Here is a 21,189-nt window from a genome sequence, read left to right as displayed (position 1 = left end):
CTGAGTTCAATTCTTCCTCAGACAGTTACTAGTTGCATGAGCCTGGATAAATCATCTAACTTCTGTTTATCTCAGTTTCCTCATCTGTAAAATGGTGATAATGAAAGCAGCTACCTTTCAGAGTTGTTATGAGAATCAAATGAGATAATAACAATAAAGTGCTAAACAGTGCCTGGAATATAGTAAGCTCTATATAAATATTAGTACTATTACTATTATCAGTAAAATGAGGAGGTTTGATTAAATGTTTTCTAGGGCCCCTCCAGCTCCCCTGAGCCTCTCTTCCCTGGCTCTGGGCTCTTTATTTTTCTCCTGGGTCCTTTATTTTTCTTCTACTTCCAACCAAAGGCCAAGGTACAAAAACTCCTATTTATTCTGCCACTTTATGATAAATTTCATGACAAACTACTTCCAACCAAGGGCCAAGGTACAAAAACTCCTATTTATTCTGCCACTTTATGATAAATTTCATGACAAACTATTGAAATACACACACACACACACAAATACAAAATGGCCTCTTCACTTTCACTAAGAATTGTGAACTCTAGTTCTAAGAACTAAGAATTGTCTCTTAGTTGTACTAAGAGTTGTCAGAATGATAGAAAAAAGAAGCAAATGGTGTTTAAAAATCACAGCATTTTGAAATCATCTATAAGCATTCTAAATGACCTACGATTGGAAAATCTAAAACATATCAATCTTGGCCTTCTTGCTATGAGGAAAAAAAAAAGAAAATAATAAAATAAGTTGCAAATAACCAAAAAGATGGCTCACAGATTCTCTTCGGAGAAACAAATAAAAGAGTTGTCAGTATTGGTTTTCTCATATTTCCAAAGTCAATAAGAAATCTCATTTCATTAGATGGTAATTTCAAATTGCATTACTCATGATAAACATTTGCAAGAAGATCAGCATAAAAATGGCACCCTATGTGCTAAACATCTGCAGCTGCCAGTGAAGAGCTAAAGAAATGATACGAAAAACTCAATAAGAGCCTCCACTAAGCTAAATCAACATATACTTTAATACTCTAAGACTTCAGTAGGTAGCATAGGAAATAGCAGAAAATATGTGTTTAAATATGCAATATACACAAATATATTTAAAACATTTATGTATATTTATCTATATATCTATATAGATATATAGATATAAATATAGATACACATAGGGCAGCTAGATGGCACCATAGTGGACAGAGTGCCAGGCCTGGAGTCAGGAAAACGCATGGTCTTGAATTCAAATCTGTCCTCAGACACTTAAAAGCTGTGTGACCTTGGGCACTTTAACTTTAACTTTAACCCTGTTTGCCTCAGTTTCCTCAACTGTAAAATGAGCTGGAGAAGGAAATGACATATCATTCCAATATCGCTGCCAAAAAAACTCCTATAGATACTTTCTTCAAGAAGAATACCAAAGAATATTATGTTCCCATTTCCCAAAAAGTGACATGAATTATAATCTAACAAAACAAAATGGCTTCTTGCTGTGGTGGGAATTATTTCTGAATCAGCTATTCACATACATTAGACCGCTGACTTCCCAAGCAAAGATCAAAAACAAATTAGAATACAAATGTTTTTCATATCTTCTAACTAAGGCAATTCAAATCTAATCTACTTAAGCCATTGGTGAAAAAAAAAAAAAAAAAAGGATAAATAATAAAAATGAAATTCAAAAGCATTTTAATGTTTACAGAGTGTTCTATAGACAATATTTCATTTGAACCACTCAGTGACTGTATAGAATAGGTATCACAGGTAACTGATTATGTATGAGAGATGGGGAAAGAATCAAAGATAATCCTAAAGTTTCAAATTTGGGAGACTGAGGGATAGGGAAAGACAGGTAATAAAGCCAGAAGAAAATCCATATTTAAGTAAGATAATAAGCACAGCTTTTGACAGATTGAGTTTGAAATTCTAAAGCGCTAGTGTCTTTGTTTTATTTTTTAAATCAAAGTTATTAAAGAAAATTAGGATATATGTGGACATATTTTTAACCTTTGGGACTACTGTAAAGGAAAACAACTACATACCCTTCCACAACATATACACTGAAATTCCCAATGAGGTTAGCGATTCTTACAGTCTTTTTTTTTTTATTATTAAACTCCTTACCTTAATGCCAGAAGATCTGCAGCAAAAATTTCATTTTTATTAAAAAACATGTAGCCCTAAGATCCCCAAGGATATTCCAATAGTTGCCAAGACAATAGTTTTCCTGACCATCAAAGGGAAAGCTCTAGAATCTACCATCTGCTGTTGGGTGATCTTCTCAGAAGCACATTTTATAAAAAATGGTGGCATAATAAGCATTGTGCCAACAACAAAGTGCCATGTGTTTATTTTTTAGAAACAGGTACTAAGTCCACCAGATATTTTAGAATCTGGAGCCTAATCAGACTCTTCCTATTATTTTCATGTAATATACAGAATAAGGAGAATACAGCATCATATATTTCTCTTTGTGCTGTCCAGAGATCCTCAAAATTAAGTCTTAGTAACTGAACCAGCTTCAATAGACATATTTCTAGACCTTGATTCAATGGAATGGAAAAAGATAAATAAAAATAAATCAGTACTTTAGGAAACACCTACTCTTATATTACTCAATTAAACCTAGTACTTTAAAATATACCACAATTTTTAATGACACAAAAGCCAATGGCTAATCAAAACATTTGAAAACCATATGAAAGTACTACTGTGTAAAAATATAATCATTTACCTCTTTGACTGAGAATTCCTTCAGGTCTAAATATTTCTGGAGTCTCAAAGGCAAAAATGCAGTCACTCTCATGCACTGTTTCCAAATCATCTGTGTCACAAAAGGAGCGATGGAACCCATCATAATACATTTCTGTTAACACAATCTAAAAATGGGAGAAATGGAAAATGATTAGAAACTAACAATAGAGTTAGTCAGAAACTAATCTCCCAATTCTATTAGGAAGCAGAGCCATAAAAAACTTCTCAAGTTGGCAGTAAAGCAGCTTTGAGAGAACTCACAGGAAAAGAACACACATTTCCACACACCAGTTCTTCAATAAGTATAAGAGAGAAAAGTCTCACTTTTAATTAAGGGCTGGCATGGTGTACTCTAATTTCAGGATATGTACATTACTGTAAAGAAAGTAATATCATCCTAGAATTTTAGAATTGGAAGAAATCTTAGCATCTACTCAAGCAAATAGCTTAATTGAAAAGATAAAGTAAGGAAAAGGAGAAAAAGCCTCAATGGTTAAATACTTTGCTTAAGGTTACAGAGCTAGTTAGCACCAGAGGTGAGATTTAAAACCAGGTCCCCTGATTTCTGCATCTAGTGATCTTTTTACTATACCATGCTGAGATTTCCTCAGGGGCTTACATGTATTATCTGTAGGAAAGTAGTCAGTCAGGAATTAGATCCCCTTCACTGGGAAGGTATTCAAAGAATAATCAGAAATCAAGATGGTCAAACCTGATCAAATATTATGCTCATCACCTAGAGAATAACTTGAGTGTAAGAGAATAAAGAAAAATCCCATTCAATCAAGAGTTTTTCAGTTGGAGATGGCTGGTTCTCACCCATCCCTTTGTGAAACATCTTCTTTCATATCTATAGAATTTCTAGCCTGGGTGGAATTGGGAAAGATTAGGATAAGTAATATAAGTAATAAGAAGTATATTTATATTGTGTGTTTGTTTTTAAAGGGAAAAGATGGGGATTTCTTTTGCTTGATTACATCTATTTGTTAGAACAGGTTTTTCCTTCCCCCCCCCCCAATGCTGAGGGAGTGAAAGGAAGGGAGCCTCTAAAGATAATTTTTCCCCAAGAAAAAAGAAAAAGTTTCCCCAGAAAGAATCACAGACAAGCAGGATAGTATTGAAAGTTATACTGAATTTATTGTATACTTTAAAAAGGCAACCTTTACTTAACAGTATTATATTATAGTCCTCTCTTCTGCAAAATATAGGGTAAAGATCATTTTATCTGATGTTTAAGTTTAAAAACACTTTTTTAAATGAAGTTTTAACCACTCAGGCAATGTATACAAGGTACATGCATCCTGGATAAATTTCTTCTTACCTGATCAGTAGGAATCTTCGTTTCCACAGACACTGCTTCCCGAAGCCTAGCTACAGTCCCAGAAAGAGGTACAGCCACTCCAATTCTCATGCAGTGAGAGCATTTTCCTTGATATACAACTGTGACATAGAGAGGCCTGCACAGATCAAAGTTGAATCTTTCCTTTAGGCAGGTTTTCATATTTCAGCTTAACACCTATAATAAACAAATCTGACCTGAGCTGAACTCAATGCTGAATCTACCTCCAGACCACTTAATATTTGCAAACCCAACAGAACAACTACTTTAACCCAAAATGCTCAAACAAAGTTTGAGATAAAAAACGGTATTCTTACAAAGACTGATTTTACTAACAGAACAGCAGAACAAAAGTCTAGGAATGTGTTCTAAAAACTTATCTTGAAAGATAAGAAATAATCTCACCAAAAGCCATGAAGAATTCTTTTTGACCAAGTTTTGAATGACCTAAGTTACATACCCCAAGACCTTCATTTTAACATAGCCCATACTTCCCAATGTGTTAACCAATTTTGGTTAATTGTTACTCCTCAGGAAGACCTATCCTTCAAAGAGCACATAAGATGTGACCCCACTGCCATTAGGCGTCTTTGGCCAAAGACAGACAGCCAAATGACCATCCTTTCATTAATAAAGTGCTGAATTTATTAATAAAATTATTAAATTGCCCAGAGAAAAAAAGAGTCATGAAAAATTATTTAAAAGCACAGCATCTAACTTTATTACAATACAGCAATGGGGCCCCAAAAGAATACAAAAGAGAGCTGCTGATTTCACTAGACACTAGTGTCTCCCTTCTACCTGACAGAAATTGTCTCACGGTTGCTTTTTTTTTAAACAGGTATTTTGTATTTATTTATAAGTATACATAAGCTTCCCCATCAAGATGTTTGTTTCCTGGGGGCAGGTAAAAGATTCATTTTCATTTTTTATTCACAGAACCAAACGCTGCCTAGAACACAGGAGAAAATTAACAAATGTTTTAGACAACATCTTTCCCATTCTACAGACAACATATTCAGGGAGGAATGACTAAATGGAATAGCTTCTAGCATTCACATAACTACCACCAAGACTAGTATAAGACTTGCACATCCTATAAATTTAGAAAAGCATTTATGCAACTATTTATTAAAGGATGCCTTAAGCCTCCCAATTTTTTTGTACAATGTTTTCCTGACCAATGTTAGTATGAAGAAAGGGGGAACATCATATTATACAGTACATATACAATCTTCATGAAATCAGTTCTCTTCTTACCTTGTATGAGGCAGAGGAATTGGCAAAGAAATGCAGAGGAAAGGATCAAAGGTATTACTCTGTTTCTGGCAATGAGGACAAGTCAAAGAGGATCTTCAAAAACAAAAGCATGAGACAGAAACACTGTTAGAACTTATTACTGGTATAGAGAAGCTTCCATTTCATTTAACAATTGAGCAATCAAGAGGGGGAAACAGTAATTTAAAAAACTCTCATTCTATTTATTTTTTCTTTATTTTTTCTTAATCTTAATCAAATATGAGATATGAGCAAAATTATATGCACAATAAGACCTTCAGAGAAACTCAGTGAGTAGAAGGCCAAATCACTTGTCAGCAAACATCATTACCTAAAATTATTATGATGCCAAAATTCAAATGTTAGGACAGAGAAGGGAATCAAGAACACCAACCCTTTTTTTGCATGTAGTCAAGCTAAATAGAACACTGTTCATAAACATTTGTGAAATATTCTTCACTACCAGATAGTATCTCTCCCTTCTCTGAAACTCCCTATTATTTTGTTGCATTTTTCTTTTTTAGCATTTAAACTATAAATACTAATTTATTTGGCTTAAAAATAATTATATGGATATTTATACATATATTGTATTTAACACATACTTTAACGTATTTAACATGTATTGGTCTACCTGCCATCTAGGGGAGGAGGTGGGGGAAGGAGAGTAAAAGTTGGAACAGAAGGTTTTGCAAGGGTCAATGCTGAAAAATTACCCATACATATATCTTGTAAATAAAAAGCTATAATAAAAAAATTTTTTTTAATTATTTGGCTTATCCCTTCTATGGCATCAACACCCCAAAGTCAGAGATGCATCTTCCTCAACTTCCTTCTCATTGCTACTTTGCCATTCCATCAGCAAAATCCTACATGTAGTATATATTTAATAATTACTAACAAAAATTGAGCTGTTATTGAAATTATTCCTCTCCTTAGAATTTCAACAATAATGGCCCAAAGTTTTAGGTATTTTGAAAATATTGAAATCAATTTTACCTCCATACCAAAGATCTCCAGGAAGAGGAAAGATTGTATTCACCTAAGATTCTATAGAAGTCAGTTCCATAATTATGAGAAACCCTCAAGAATATAATTCTGATGATAGATACAAAATACTTCCAATAAAAAAAAGAAAGAATGAGGTATGTAGACATGCATGTGATACACAAGTAACTCATTCATTAAATCATGTAAATTTTAAAAAGATATGTATGGAAAATGGAAACATGAGTAGATAAATGGGCATGGAAAAGAGCACAATACTATGAGAAAAACATCTGGCACACTCAACCACGGAAGAAGATGAGGTTTGTTGTAAAAGCTAAAGACGATAGAAAGTTATTTTTCAAAGATTCATGGAAAGCAGAAAGATACCCAGTGAAGCAGAACTGCTATTTCAGGCAGATGAGACGATGACAAATTAATGACAAAAGATAGACCCAGTAAACTTTTATTTTGTTTCTATATCCCCTCTCAAAGAAAATGGTCTTTAAACTGGAAAGATATTATCCAAACCATAGGCCAGTGAGCTTAAAATCAATCCCTGGAAAAATTCTAAGATCTACTATTAAGATAATGGCTTATGGGGCATTTAGAAAGGAAAATGGTGATCACTGAAAGTCAACTTAGCTTCATCAAGAAAAAGGCATTCCAACTAACATCATCTTTTTGTTGTTACAGTTTGCTTTTTGGAGACAGTGCTATTGCACTGACAAGTCAAAGAAATTTCGAATACATAGTATGCCTGAATTTTAGCAAGCATTTTATAAAGTCAGATTACTGTGAATAAGATGCAGGAATGTGGATTAAAAGAAAATAAAGATAGATTCAAAACTGAACAAATGGCCAAGTGTTAGAATCCTAGTGTTAACTAAATTGGAATTGATAGAAACATTGCTTATTGGTTCATACATTAGAGCGAATCCTTACACGGTATTAAGTCACTAGAATTGATAGAAACAATGCTCACACCTTTGAGAGCTCACACATTGGAGTTCACAAGTTCAGGAGATTCACAAGTCAGAATTCAGTATGAGATTCACAAGAATAAGATTTAACCCCCCCCCCCCCATAATCCCACTCTCGGAGAAGGAGTCAACCTTTGAGTTTACACCTCTAAAAGAGCATAAAAAGGAGCTGAGTCAGAGCTGAGCTAGAGGCAGAAGCTGGCAGAGGCAAAAGACTAGCAACGAGAGCTCTCAGAACCAAAGAAAGTTAACTGGGCTATTTTGGAAGAGACAATAAAAGATTGGCCAATGTGGACGTTTGTTTGGAACATGCATATATCTAATATAGGTGTTTTCTTTCTTAATGGAGAAGGTAGGTGAGAAAATAAATTTTTTTGGCTTATTGAAATAAATTTTTTTTTTTTATCTACAAAAACCTGGCAAGTTTGGTGGAGTCATTCAAGAATACAATACAGCAGTCAAAAAAGCAAATCCAATCTTATGCCATATTGGGAAAAACAGGATGAAGGACATAACAATCAAGCTATATTTTGCCCTGAAATGCCCTAATTAGGGCTTGGTGCCACTTTATAGGAAGGATATTCCTAAATGCTGAAGGATGTACAAAGAAGGGTGACAAGAATGATAAGACAACTCAGAACCAAAAACATGTCATAAAAAGATCTGTTGAAGGAACTGAAATGCTGGCTTCTCTCCAGGCACAGAAAAAAAATTGAGAGAGACATAACTTCCTTTCAAAATATGACAGGTTGTCATGTAGAAGAGAGATTAATCTTTTTTTGCTTGGCTCCATAAGAAAATACTATGAGATGCTGAAAAGTAAGATTTGGATAGATATAATGGGAAAATCTATAGTTATTCAAACTTGGAATGGACTTAACTTAGATGATAGTTTCCTATCACTAGAGTTCCCCAAACTGGGTCAAGGGGTGTGAAAGGGTGGGGGGAATAGCTAAATGCCACAGTAGATAGAGCACCTACTCTGGAGTCAGAAGAATCCGAGTTCAAATACAGTCTCAGACAATTAACATTTACTAGTTGTGTGACTCTAGTCAAGTCACTTAACTCCAACTGCCTAGCAAAAATAAATAAATAAATAAAACATAAAAAGACTAGGCTAAGAACAGCCAGGTGGTATTGGGTATAGCATCCATTCTGGAGTTAGGAAGATCTGAGTTCAAATTTGGCCTCAGATACTTACTAGCCTCAGCAAATAACTAGGCCAAATGGCCTCAGGGGGAAAAAAAAGAAGAAGAAAAAGAAGACTGGGCTAGATGATCTTGCTGAAATGTTGTAGAGGGAATTTCACGTCAGGCATAGCTTTAACTAAATGATCTCTGAAATCTTTTCTACCTAGGAGACTATAATTATAAGTCAAGGTTAGGAAACAAGTAACTAGTGATTAATAAAAAAGACCATAAATAGATCACAAATACAGAATTTTGGAATGAGTAAGCAAGCACTTTGAAGATTAGTAATTTTTTCCTAAAAGAACCTATTTCCTTCATTAGAAACTCAATTACTTACTTAGGATAGAATATCAATAAATACACATATAGGAAAAGTTCTCCATTCTAGGCCTAAATAGTATTTCAGACTCCCTTTCCATTCTAGTTTTCATGGAAGTTATGGATGAAAAGCTATTTATAAAAGGAAAACAAGCTGCCTTAGGTTAGTAAATTTGTTTCCATCTATTCTTCCAAGTAAGAAGCTAGTTTGGGGAACAGAAAAAGAGCAGTCATTTGAAGTGGCCAAAAAACACCAGAAAACACCAAAGAATAATATTCTCACAGTCATTTTACCAATTTGAGATTTATTTGGAAGTGCCAAGCTTCCCCTTTACAGAAAGAAAAATTAGCCAGTAGTGAAAACATTAGTTATTCCCTAACTTCCAACTTTCTCAATCAGATCACCAACTAACAGAGGGACGATTCCTTAAAAAAGTAAGAGAATCCTAGTTTACAAAATATGATGCTATGTAACTAAATTATTTCCCCATGCCAGCAGTCCATTATTAACAAAATGTTGAGAAAAATCCTAGAGTTTTCATTTTTTCATTTCATCAGTTTTCATGGTGGATTATTTCATTATTTAACTGCTGATATTTATTCAAATAATCATTATAATATTTTATATTTATATAGAACTCCATTATTTACCAAGCACTTTGACATTCACCTCATTTATGAGATATATTTTAAAGTACAAATTTAATCAAAACATTTTTACTCTTAGTTACTGAATTGGCTATTGGTGTAGGCTTTTGTTGGGGGGGATAAGGGATTCTAGTGAGGAGTAAGAAATGACAGATACTAAAGTGATTCATGATGTTAGAAGAGAACAGTAATTGGGGCAGGTTCTAAGCCAGAGTCTCTGAAGCAGATCAGATTATATTCAAAGCTGAGGGAAAGAGAAATGTTTGAAAGAACAAAGAACAAAATAAACAAAATAACTGAATCTACAAACAACAAATCCCTGTATATACACTAAGGAAATGTGTCAACATTTCATAGATAGAAACCTATTTTAACAAATGTAAGACTATTTCTAAAGCCAAGGACAAGCCTCTGCTAATATTTAATTTGATTATACATGTGTGTGTGTTGTGTGTGTGTGTATATATATATATGTGTGTGTGTGAAAATGAATATACATATGTGTACATAGGCATATAAACTCAGTTATATTTATACTCATATGTATATACATATAGATTAAGCCAGGCAAATGCCATTCTATCTGAACTCATCTTTCCCCCCTCCCTAAAGGATCTACTATAAATTGTTTTCAGCTTCAATTTTAAGATGAAATGCTTTAGCTACAGTGTATCAAATAGGTATAAATCTTCACCAGTGGTGAGCATGCTGTACCCAAGGATATAATTCCATCCAACATTGTGGGGCCTATATTACTTTCACAGCAGTATACCATAAGTATATGAAGCTCATTATCCCAATTGTTGACATTAACGATAAATATGATTTTGTGCCTTTTTAAAAGGGAGAAGGGATTAAGTAAATTCAGTGTAAAGGAAAATTAAAATATCAAAGAGCAGACATTCCCAATCTTTGAAGTTTGGTAACCTGATGAAAAATCACATCCTACAAACAAATATTTCCCAATGTTCACCACTATCAGAGATGAATGGACTATAGGACTGACTCAGTGTCACAATTCTTGTGTTCCTGTATTTGCAAAGAACAAAGAATCAGCTACTACCAGACTAAAAGAACAAAACAAAGAGCTGTGTAGCTAATTGTTACTATGTATCACATGAAGCGTTCCTCTCCTGCAGAGATTAGAAGAGGCTCATTGTCCTAAATACAACAGAGGTTCCGAATAATGCTCACATTTCACAAAGCCCATGACATACTATACCTGTACTGGGCTTGAAAAAGTTCTTGTACAAAAGTGCTACTGACTGGAAAGGAGGGTCCTTCAGGCACTACATCATCCTCTAATGGAGGCTGGAAAAGAAAGAACAAGTCTTTGAACTATTAACATCGGTTCTTCACTAGAGGTTAACCTTTAAAATTCACAAAAATTTTCTAAACTTCCACAGAATATTATATGTCAGAAACAGTAACAAGAATAATAACAACAGCCAAAACTTAGAGAGCACTTTAGCGTTTGCCAAGTACTTTAAATTATCGCCCCATTTGGTAACAATAACTAAATTAGATGGGTGCTACAATTTTCTTTATTTTACACATGATGAAAATGAGACAAAGAGACTGTAGCTGACTTATTAAGGTTTACAGAATATGTAAGGCAAGATTTTAATTCAAGTCTTCTTGGCTCCAGAAATTAAACTAGGCATAGATTAACATCTTATACTCTATACCAAGATAAGATGAAAATGAGTTCACAATTTAGACAAGAATACTAAGAGTATTATATAGGATATATACTATAAGCAAATTAGGAGAACAAGGGATAATTTACCTGTTAGATCTTTGGAGAAAGGAGAGATTTATGACCAAATAAAATATAAAGACCATTATGAATGCAAAAGGGATAATTTTGATTACATTAAATTAACCACTGCACCACCTAGCTGCCCTAATAGTAAGATTATATGATGATCAACTAAGACAGACTTAGCTCTTCTCAGCAATGAGGTCATCCAAGACAATTTCAATAGATTGAAATGAAAAATGCCATCCACATCCAGAGAAAGAACTATGGAGAGTGAATATGAATCAAAGCATACTATTTTCACTTTTTTTGTTATTGCTTTTTCTTTATCATGGTTTTCCCTTTTGTTCTGACTTTTCTTTTATAACATGACTAATATGGAAAAACGTTTAAAATGATTGTACATGCATCCTGCCATCTGGGGGAGGGGTGAGGGGGTAAGAGGTGAAAAATTGGAACAAGAGGTTTGGCAATTGTTAATGCTGTAAAGTTACCCATACATATAACCTGTAAATAAAAGGCTATTAAAAAAAATGATTGTACATGTATAACCTATATCAAATTACTTGTTGCCTTGGGAAGGGGAGAGTAAAGGAAGGAAGGGAAAAAATTTGGAATTAAAAATCTTAACAAAAATGAATGTTGGAAACCATCTTTACATGTAATTGGAAAAAAAACTACTGCGATTCTTTTTTTAATCAGGAAAAGAAAAAGGATATTCATTTATTGAGTTTGATCACTGATCACCTAAGTAATGAAATGGAAATCTGTCACATTGTCTCTTCACCATCTCTCTCTTCAAACATACTCTTACAATTCCCAGATCCTGACTTTTGTTCAGAGAGTTTTCTCTACCTGGAATATTATTCCCCTTTCCTATTCATTTTTCCATTCCTTTAGGGCCTAAGTCAAATCCTACCTCTTCCACAGAGGTTCCAAGGGCCTTCAGTTCACAATGTCTCAAATTCTCTAAACTCCAGCAGCATGAATCACCTCTATTACTCATTCTGACAATTATGTCATATACACACATTTTTTTTCACTTATTTTCATTTATTTGTTTAATGATCTGATATTTAAACATCTCTTCAATCCTATTACAACAAGCACGGTTGTAGGCACAGGAAATGCCCTTACTATATCCTCTAATAGTTTACAATTTACCCAGATCTATTTTTTTTATTGTTTTGATTTACTTTAAAGCAAACTCTGCAAAAAAACCCAAAACAAAACAAAACAAAAAAAAAAAAAAAACCAGCATAACAATTTGGGAGAACAGCCTTTCTTTCCACCCCTCTGAATATTTTTTAAATCAGAATACTTTTAAAAAATTAGATCTCCAACCAAAATAAGAGAAAGAAACAAATAAATTCCCTTACCTTCAAGGGAGGTCGGCCGCTCTGTTTCACAAAATTGTTGAGATCTTCATGCACACGGTCCAAAAGCCATAGCAGAAATTCCTGGGCATCATGTTGGGAATTCCCTCGATACTGTAGAGCATTCTTTGAGACAATACTCTGAAAGTGTATAAATCATTCTAGATCAATATGGCTCTGTTTTTTAAAAACAATCTCTTTCCTTACTCCCCCAAATTCAGAATGCTAGCCTTTATCAAATGTTTTATACTTGGTTCAACAAACAGGCTGGAAATAGAATGTGTTGTTTATTTTCAAAAATTCAAGATTCACCTTGCTTTTTAAAATAAACTGAAGAGTTCAAAAAAATACAAGAAGTGAATGACAGTGATAAATTCCCTACAAGACAATGAGAAGCTTACTAAATAAATGCCTTCCCCCAATTATTTCTGTTTATTGAAATCATTTTTGTCCCTATTTGTCAAATATAACCTTCTTCATGAAGACTTTCTTGCAACATAATATGAAAACTTTCCTATCTCTTAATCCCCAGAGCATTTTGGTTCACATCTTGCTTAGTTTTTACATATGGAAGAGGGATTAAATGTTTTTCTCTTGATTCTAAAGGAAAAAATAGTTCATCAAAATAAAGAGAAATTGTCAAGATACAGACTATGGCTCTAGTCTGCTTTGCAGTAGCAGTCATCTAGTAAAATGCAAACACAAAAGGAATTCCCTCTATAACATAAGAAACAAAAAGTAATTCAGCCTCTCCCTGAAGATCTCCAAAGAAATAGATCCCAATGTCCGTTCCCACATTGGAATGCTCTAATTATTGAGAAGTTTTTCAGAGATCAAACCTAAGTTCTTCTCTTTATAATTCAACCCATTGCTCCTGATTATGCTTTCTGGAAGCAAATAAAAGCAGTTCCCCTATACATGTGTCTATGTGAGCACATATGCACGCACGCACACACACATCCACACACACACACACGCCTTTCAAATACATGAAGACAACTATCAAGTCTTCATGAACCTTCTCTTTTCCTTCTGCTGATTCCTTCTGCCAATTCTCATATGATGTCCATACAAGACCTTCCACTATCTTGGTTGTCTTCCCTCTAGACACAGAGGTTAACAATGTCCTTAAATTGTGATCTTCAGAACTGAATGTAATACTCCAAATGAGGTCTGAAAAGGGAAAGTAATGAAGGATTATAGTAATCTATGCCCAAGATTGAACAAGTTTTTAAGGCTGCCATATTATACTGCTAATTCACAATGAGCTTACAAGTTTACTGAGATTCTTGGATCTTTTTCAGTTCTTATTGCATCCAAGGAGACTTTATGCTTCCTAAGAATACAAGAGCATCACTCCTAACAGTGTTGCATGTAGTCGGCATTCAATAAATATTTTTTAATTAAATTAGACTGAATACAGACATTGGGATAGTATCAAATGAAGCACAAGATGCTTCCAGCTGGTCCAATAACAACAGAGGAGAAAAATCATAGTTTTCAAATTAATGCTTTACTGACAGAGTAAATATCAAGTAGAATATGTCTAGAATAATCAAGTTTGGCATAAATCCATGGCTAATGCATTTTTAGGTTCCCTGAAGAGAAAACAAGAGATAAGCAAAAAGAGCAATCTGAAAAACCATGAAAATAAAGGAAGCCCTAGTATTTCCTGAACTAATACAACACTTTCACCCAGAGATAGAGACAACTGAAAAAGAGGAATTGTTGATGGTGTTGTTCAGTCATTTTCAGTCATGACTCTTCAACGACCCCATCTGGAGTTTTCTTGCCTAAGATACTAGAGTGGTTGCATTTACTACTCCTTTTCATTTTACAGATGAGGAAATTGAGGCAAACTTCAGTGACTTGCCCAGGGTCACACAGCTACAAGTGTTTGAGGCCAAGATTTGAACTCAGAAAGAGGAATATTCCTGGCTCCAGGCCCAGTGTTCTATACACTGCACTACCTAAGATCCAAAAGAATTGTGGAATGCTTTTTATGATCTTTTTCTAGTTTTACCATTTATTAATACTTTTTTTGATATTGATATTTTCTGTTTTCATGTGACCTTCATTTCCAGAAGAGAAATAATATACCCAGACAATCATGACTTACATTAAGGAATGAAAAGGGAAATAAGTAGTTGAGCAAAGTTACCTAATATATAAAGTCTAACAGTATATACAGTATTCTGTACTTGTAGTTCTCTATCTCTGCAAAGGTAGGAAGAAGCATTCTTCTTCAGGGCCAACACTGATTCAGATTTGTTGGTGGATTTTAGAGAATGTTTAGAGGTGGAAAGGAGGGGGTGGTGTGTGGTATGTGTGGGGGTGGGTGGGTGGAACAGTTTTCCTAATGGTGCTTACTTCATTGTCTGTCAGTTCAAATAAGACTTTCTAATCTTCTCTGAATTCTAGCATGTCTTTTATTTTAAATGCCAGGAAAAAAAACAAAAGAATTATCTTAATATTCCTCCTATCCTATTCTTACTCAACTAAAGAACAATTTTTAACTTCACTAAAAAGTTTGAAGCTTTCATGCTAGCAGCGTTCTATCTCCCCTGTCTTGCATCTCTATATAAAAAGAAAATATTCACTCTATTCAAACAGTACTGTCATAATAATCAAACAAGAAAATCCATTGAAAATTGCAATTCATATTTGTACTGTTTTAAAGGTCTGCAAAACACTTTCTTCATAAATTACTATGAAAGAAAAAGGGAAGACAAGAGATAAATATATAAACAGAGAGATAAACAGATGGATAACATACACATATACACATATTCACATACATAAGTATATATGACTCTAAGAACAGTATTTTATTATCAGTGCCCCAAACAACTTGTGGATAGTATAGACTCACAGAGGTCCTCAAACTACACCCCACGGGACAGATGCAGCAGCTATGAAGTTTCTTTATTTAAAGGCCCACAAAACAAAGTTTTTGTTTACTATAGTCCAGCCCTCCAACAATCTGAGGGACAGGGAACTGGCCCCCTATTTAAAAAGTTTGAGGACCCCTGGTACTCAAGATACTTAAGGGATACTTAAAGGGAAAGCTACAGCCCCAACGGTATCCATTGATGGATTTCAGCTCATTAAGTAAATTTTACCAACAAAGAGGTGGGAGGGACTTGCCCAGAGTCAGAGTAAGTATGTGACAGAGGCCAAACTTGAATCCATATCTTCCTAGTTTCAATGTTGGCTCGCTATTTAGTATACAGTACCCTGCCTCTTGAAATGTATATCGTTATTTTAAATGACCAAATTCTTCCATTCCAGTTATCAGAGAAAAATGTGTCCAAACTCCTTCACATGACCCTTCCCTCTGTGCCCTTAATTCAATTCAACCAATATTTCAATGACTACTTAAATCAACTTAAACACATGCACGTATGCACACACACTGTTGCAGGCCTGTGGCAGGTTATAATATCCTCAGATATCTTTAATTTCTCCTTCAATTTTCCCCCTCATGCACTTTAACCTATTCTGTAACATTTAACATTGGTGTACACTTAATTTTTTCATAGGGGTCTTATGCACAAACCCATCAGCATGGGAGGTATTACACTATTTAGCCTCATGTACTTGGGACCTCAGTGCATAAACTCAAACCTCAGCCCATTACATCTCCCACTTTCTTTTGTTTTAGAACACAGGTGGTCATGCCATCCCTGACTCCTCAGGGAGGTCAGAGCCCCCAAGGGGAGGTGATCACACCCTCCCTAACTTCTCAGGGAAGGAGGTGGAAGCACCAAAAAGGAGGTGATCCCAGCCTCTCTGACTTCTCAGGAAAGGCGGTGAAAGCACTAAAAAGGAGATGATCACGCCCTCCCTGACATCTCAGGAAGGGAGATGAAAAGCACCAAAGGGAAGTGGGGGTTGCTAGTGGGTTTCTGGGCTGAAGGGTCTTATGCACAAACCCATCAGCATGGGAGGTATTACACAAGCACATAGCAATACTGTATGAGGATGTATTCTGATGGAAGTGGATTTCTTCGACAAAGAGAAGATCTAACTCAGTTTCAATTGATCAAGGATGGAAAGAAGCATCTACACCCAAAGAAAGAACACTGGGAAATGAATGTAAATTGTTTACATTTTTGCTTTTCTTCCCGGGTTATTTTTACCTTCTGAATCCAATTCTTCCTGTGCAACAAGAGAACTGTTTGGTTCTGCACACATATATTGTATCTAGGACATATTCAACGTATATAGGACTGCTTGCCATCTAGGGGAGTGGGTGGAGGGAAAGAGGGGAAAAGTTGGAACAGAAGTGAGTGCAAGGGATAATGTTGTAAAAAATTACCCAGGCATGGGTTCTGTCAATAAAAAGTTATAATTATGAAAAAAACAAAAACTTCATCAACTCTTACCTCCACTGATAGAATAGTCTCCTTACTTCCGGTTCCTCTTCTTTCTAGTGCAACCTACATATAGCTGACAAAATGATCTTTCTAATGGAAGAATCTAACCACGCTAGTGACCTACTCAAAAACATTTAATGGATCCCTATTGTCTAAAGGGTATACTATAAACACATTAACATGACATTCTGGGACCCACTAATTTAATTTCTAACTGCCTCTACACTTTAATTCACATTATTCCCCTTCAGACACTCCAAACTTACATTATATTCTCCAAACTGCACTACTAAGTTGTTTTCCAAGCTTGATATGTCATTTTCCACCACTGTACATTTGTATAATCCACCCTCTCTGCCTGGAATGTATTCCCTCTTCATCTCTGCCTTTCAGATCTTTGTCCCTATCATGTATTACCTTGTATTATACTTATTAAAGTACATATTCCCAACAACCCACTTCAGTAGATAGTAAGCTCTTTAAAGTCAAGAACTGTATGATTTTTCATCCTTGTAAGTAGCCCCTAATACACTACTTTAAACATAGCATTTAATAAATGGTGCTTGAACCAAATTTGCTAAATTTCTCTCCATCTTCATTTAATTTCCTCCTAGGTTCATTCGTTGACATCTACAAATAGGCATGACTATTGGGAGGAAAGGACAAGAAAGGAAAATGGATACTATATTTGTCCATAAAGCTTCATCTATCTTATATTCTAATTTAATTTCTTTTTTGTACTTTATTTTTATTCGGTTTTTATTTTGCTGAGACAATTGGGGTTAAGTAACTTGTCCAAGGTCACACAGCTAGAAAGTGTTAAGTGTCCAAGGCCACATTTGAACTCAGGTCCACCTTCCTGGTGCTCTATCCACTGTGCTACCTAGCTGCCCCTTAATTTCTTTTTTGAATAATGTTTTATCTTTCCCAATTACATGCAAAAACAATTTTTAAAAAATTTTTTTAAATCTTTTACTCCAAATTCTCTCCTTCTGCCCTTCCCTTCCCTTGCCCTCTCCCTGAGATGGTAAGGAATTAGATAGTTTTATTTTTTTTAACTATCAGTCTTCAGTATATTGGCCTAAATAAGGCTGCCTCACTTCCACTTCCTTACATGCCAAACACCCCCCACCCCAGCTATTCTATTTTCTTTCAATTTTCTATTATCTATTTGTTCAGTTCTAACCTCTTTCCTGACATCCAATCTTATATCTACAATTGCCTTTTGGACATCTCAAACTGAATGTCTCAGGCTCATTATGCCCAAAACTGAATTTGTTATCTTTTCCTCCAAATACTACCCTCTTCCTAACTTCCCTATTATGGTCAAGGGTACTACTATCTTCCCAGTCTCCCAGGCTTCAAACTTAGGTATCACATCAAACCTCTCACTCTCAACCATTCCTTCCCTCTTCTAATAATGCTATTCCTTACAGGCACTCAGTATCTAGTTCTCATTTATGAAAGGAATGGAATACTATTGTGCCTCAAGAAACGATATAATGGAGTTTCAATGAAACCTGAGAAAATTCAAGTGAACAGATACAGAGTGAAGTAAGCAAAACAAGGAGAGCGATTTATACAATAACAGCAACACTGTAAAGAAACTTATAACTTCAAAGTCTTACATACATCGATCAATGGAATGATCAGCCATAATAGCAAAGGACTAATACTGAAACATGCCACCTTCTGACAGACAGCTACTAGATTCAAGAGAATGAGATATAATTTTTGATATGGCCAATGGAGGAATTTTTTTAATTGATTATGTGTATATTTGTTACAAGAGTTTTGTTTTGTTTTCTTTTTTTAATGATGGTGAGTTAGGAGGGAAGAAATTTGATTTTTGTAAATTAAAAAGTTAATTCTTAATCTATTATGAGTGTTAGGATGTTGTTATACATTTTTAAATATAAGTAGTTGTTAATGTAGGCTTAATTGTTTGGGGGTTTGTTTTTGTTGTTTTTGCTTGCCTAGCCTCCTATAAGATTCAGTTCAAATCCTGCTTTCTAGAAAAGGCTTTCCTTAGTTCTCTGCCACCTCACCTCTACCTACTAGTGCTTTTCCTATTGAGATTACTTTCCATTTACTCTGTGTATATAATGTATGTACCTAACATATTATCTTCCCACTTCCAACACATTAGAATGTGAGCTTTTTAATAAGCAGTTTTCGCCTTTATTCATATTCCCAGAACTCAGAATAATGCCTATTGAAGAGTAAACACTTAATAAATGCTTGACAATTGATTATTAAAGTCAAGTGTATCATAGATTACTCAAGTATATAAAAAGTTACCACTTATTTTGTTAAAAATTGTATCTTTCCCTGAAATATAGATTCTAAAACATTCCAATTAATTGCAATTTCCAGGTAATCTGACGAAGATTTACTACTGAGGGATGGAAGGGGAATTCAAGATCATATTCCAGTATTATGACAAAGGATCAAGTTGCAGTATATGAGAGACTGTGCTGCTTGCCTCTCCTGGGATGCTAAAGAAAATAAAAAAGGCTAAAAAATGAAGAAAAGTAGTGAGCAGATACAAAGACGGACATGTTCATCATCAAACTGATATGAAGTTGCTTTATTTTGGGGGTGGAATTGCATTGCTCTCTTTATAAATACTTGTGCTATTCATAAATATTATTTTAAAAATTTAAACTAGACTAAGCAGTTCTGCTACCCAAAGATGAAAGTCAAGCCAGAGTCTTACCCCTGAGGTATATAAATACAATAACTTTTCTAGTGCCAATCAGGGTCAGCTCAGGTCACCCACCTACATTGACTTCTGGTTTAAAAAGGCTCCTATTCTCACCTTTATGAACTTCATTCCGAAAGCAGTTGGGATACATCTCTCTTCTTAATCCTTTTCTCTACCTAATATTTTATCTTTAAATTAAGATTAAGTTATAACGTGGCCAAACAAATCTAAAACTCCAGCTTACAGTCAACACAATTATAAAGCAACTGTCAGAATCAACCCAGAATACATCTAAAAAAAAAAAGAGAAGAACAAGGTACAGGAAAGAAAAACAAGATTTCCATAAATTTGCTTCCCTTAGAGAGAAGGGAGTTGCTTTCATTTGTTTCTTTCTGCTAATATCGATTTGTGTTGAGAAATTTCTTTAATGTACAATATTTGGATCAAACCCCACTTTTACAAAGAGTTTCCAGTTATTTGGGCATCAACTTAGATTTAAATCAATATGCAGCTATTTCTACTGAGAGCAACAATGTGCATATGTATAATTGAGAACAGACAAGCATCAGTGGGAAGAAAAAGAGAATTAATCCTACACTCATTTCATAGGAAGCTGATGGTACAGTGAATAGAGCACTAATCAGAAAAATGGTCTGGGCAAATCACTTAATGTCCCTTAACCTTAGTTCTGAATCCATAAAATTTAACAGAATAACAACACCTATTTAATTGAGTTATATGAAAATCAAATGAGATGATATGTGTCAAATGCCTTAGAAAAGTTAAAGTTATGAGGGTTAGCTATTAATCATTCAGGATACATTTGTTTTTGTATATTATCCTGCCATGAACCTACAATACTCACAATAAATAAGTTTATTGATAACTCTCTCATAAGGACTTCAATATCATCCTTTCTTGAGCCTTCAAACATTATGTGTGACTGAGTATATCAGCCATTTTAAATTAGGACATAAGCTGCACCAAAACCAGGTCTCCAAGCTATCCGGGTACCTCAAGCCACCCAGCTCATATACACAAGTCTTAACTCACATACACCCATACCTCTCCCCCCAAAGACTCCAGAAGCCTTGAAGGGGAAGACTATTTTGTGTACACTGTGCCGAGTTATATACAAAGTAATTTCAAGAAAAGGGAGAGTGCTAATAATGATCAGGTAAGGACTGTTGAAGGAAGTGATTAACTGAGCTGTGTTGTTAAAGAAGCTGGGTTTCTAATGTATCAATGTAAGACATATTTGTTGATTTAAATATAGAATTTATAAACAGGTTCACAAAAACTAAGTCTTGAGTAATGTGGCTGGGAAAAGATGGCAGCAGACAAACCAAACATGTCTACAGCCAAAGAAAGCAAGTTACCAACAAGAAGCAAGTCCAACCATAGGCAGCAGACAAGCAGAATTAGTCATACACTTAGAACTGGAATGTACCTCTAATGCCATCTATTCC

The 21,189-nt window shown here is 34.7% G+C and overlaps 1 protein-coding gene across 1 annotated transcript in view; it reads right to left on the bottom strand.

Annotated features, from left to right (window-relative positions):
- Positions 1-21,189, bottom strand: part of USP31 (ubiquitin specific peptidase 31) — a 125,371-nt gene that overhangs the window by 56,371 nt on the left and 47,811 nt on the right. The window contains exons 2-6 of the mRNA XM_031945332.1: positions 12,638-12,775; positions 10,719-10,807; positions 5,353-5,445; positions 4,075-4,210; positions 2,734-2,878 (exon numbers count right to left, since the gene is read on the bottom strand). Of these exons, the coding sequence (XP_031801192.1) occupies positions 2,734-2,878; positions 4,075-4,210; positions 5,353-5,445; positions 10,719-10,807; positions 12,638-12,775 (601 nt within the window). The remainder of the gene's footprint in view (positions 1-2,733; positions 2,879-4,074; positions 4,211-5,352; positions 5,446-10,718; positions 10,808-12,637; positions 12,776-21,189) is intronic.

Source organism: Sarcophilus harrisii, chromosome 1, assembly GCF_902635505.1.
Source record: "Sarcophilus harrisii chromosome 1, mSarHar1.11, whole genome shotgun sequence".
Lineage (NCBI taxonomy): Eukaryota > Metazoa > Chordata > Mammalia > Dasyuromorphia > Dasyuridae > Sarcophilus > Sarcophilus harrisii.
The sequence above is the reverse complement of the archived record's forward strand: the minus strand, read 5'-3'. Positions and strand labels throughout refer to the sequence as shown.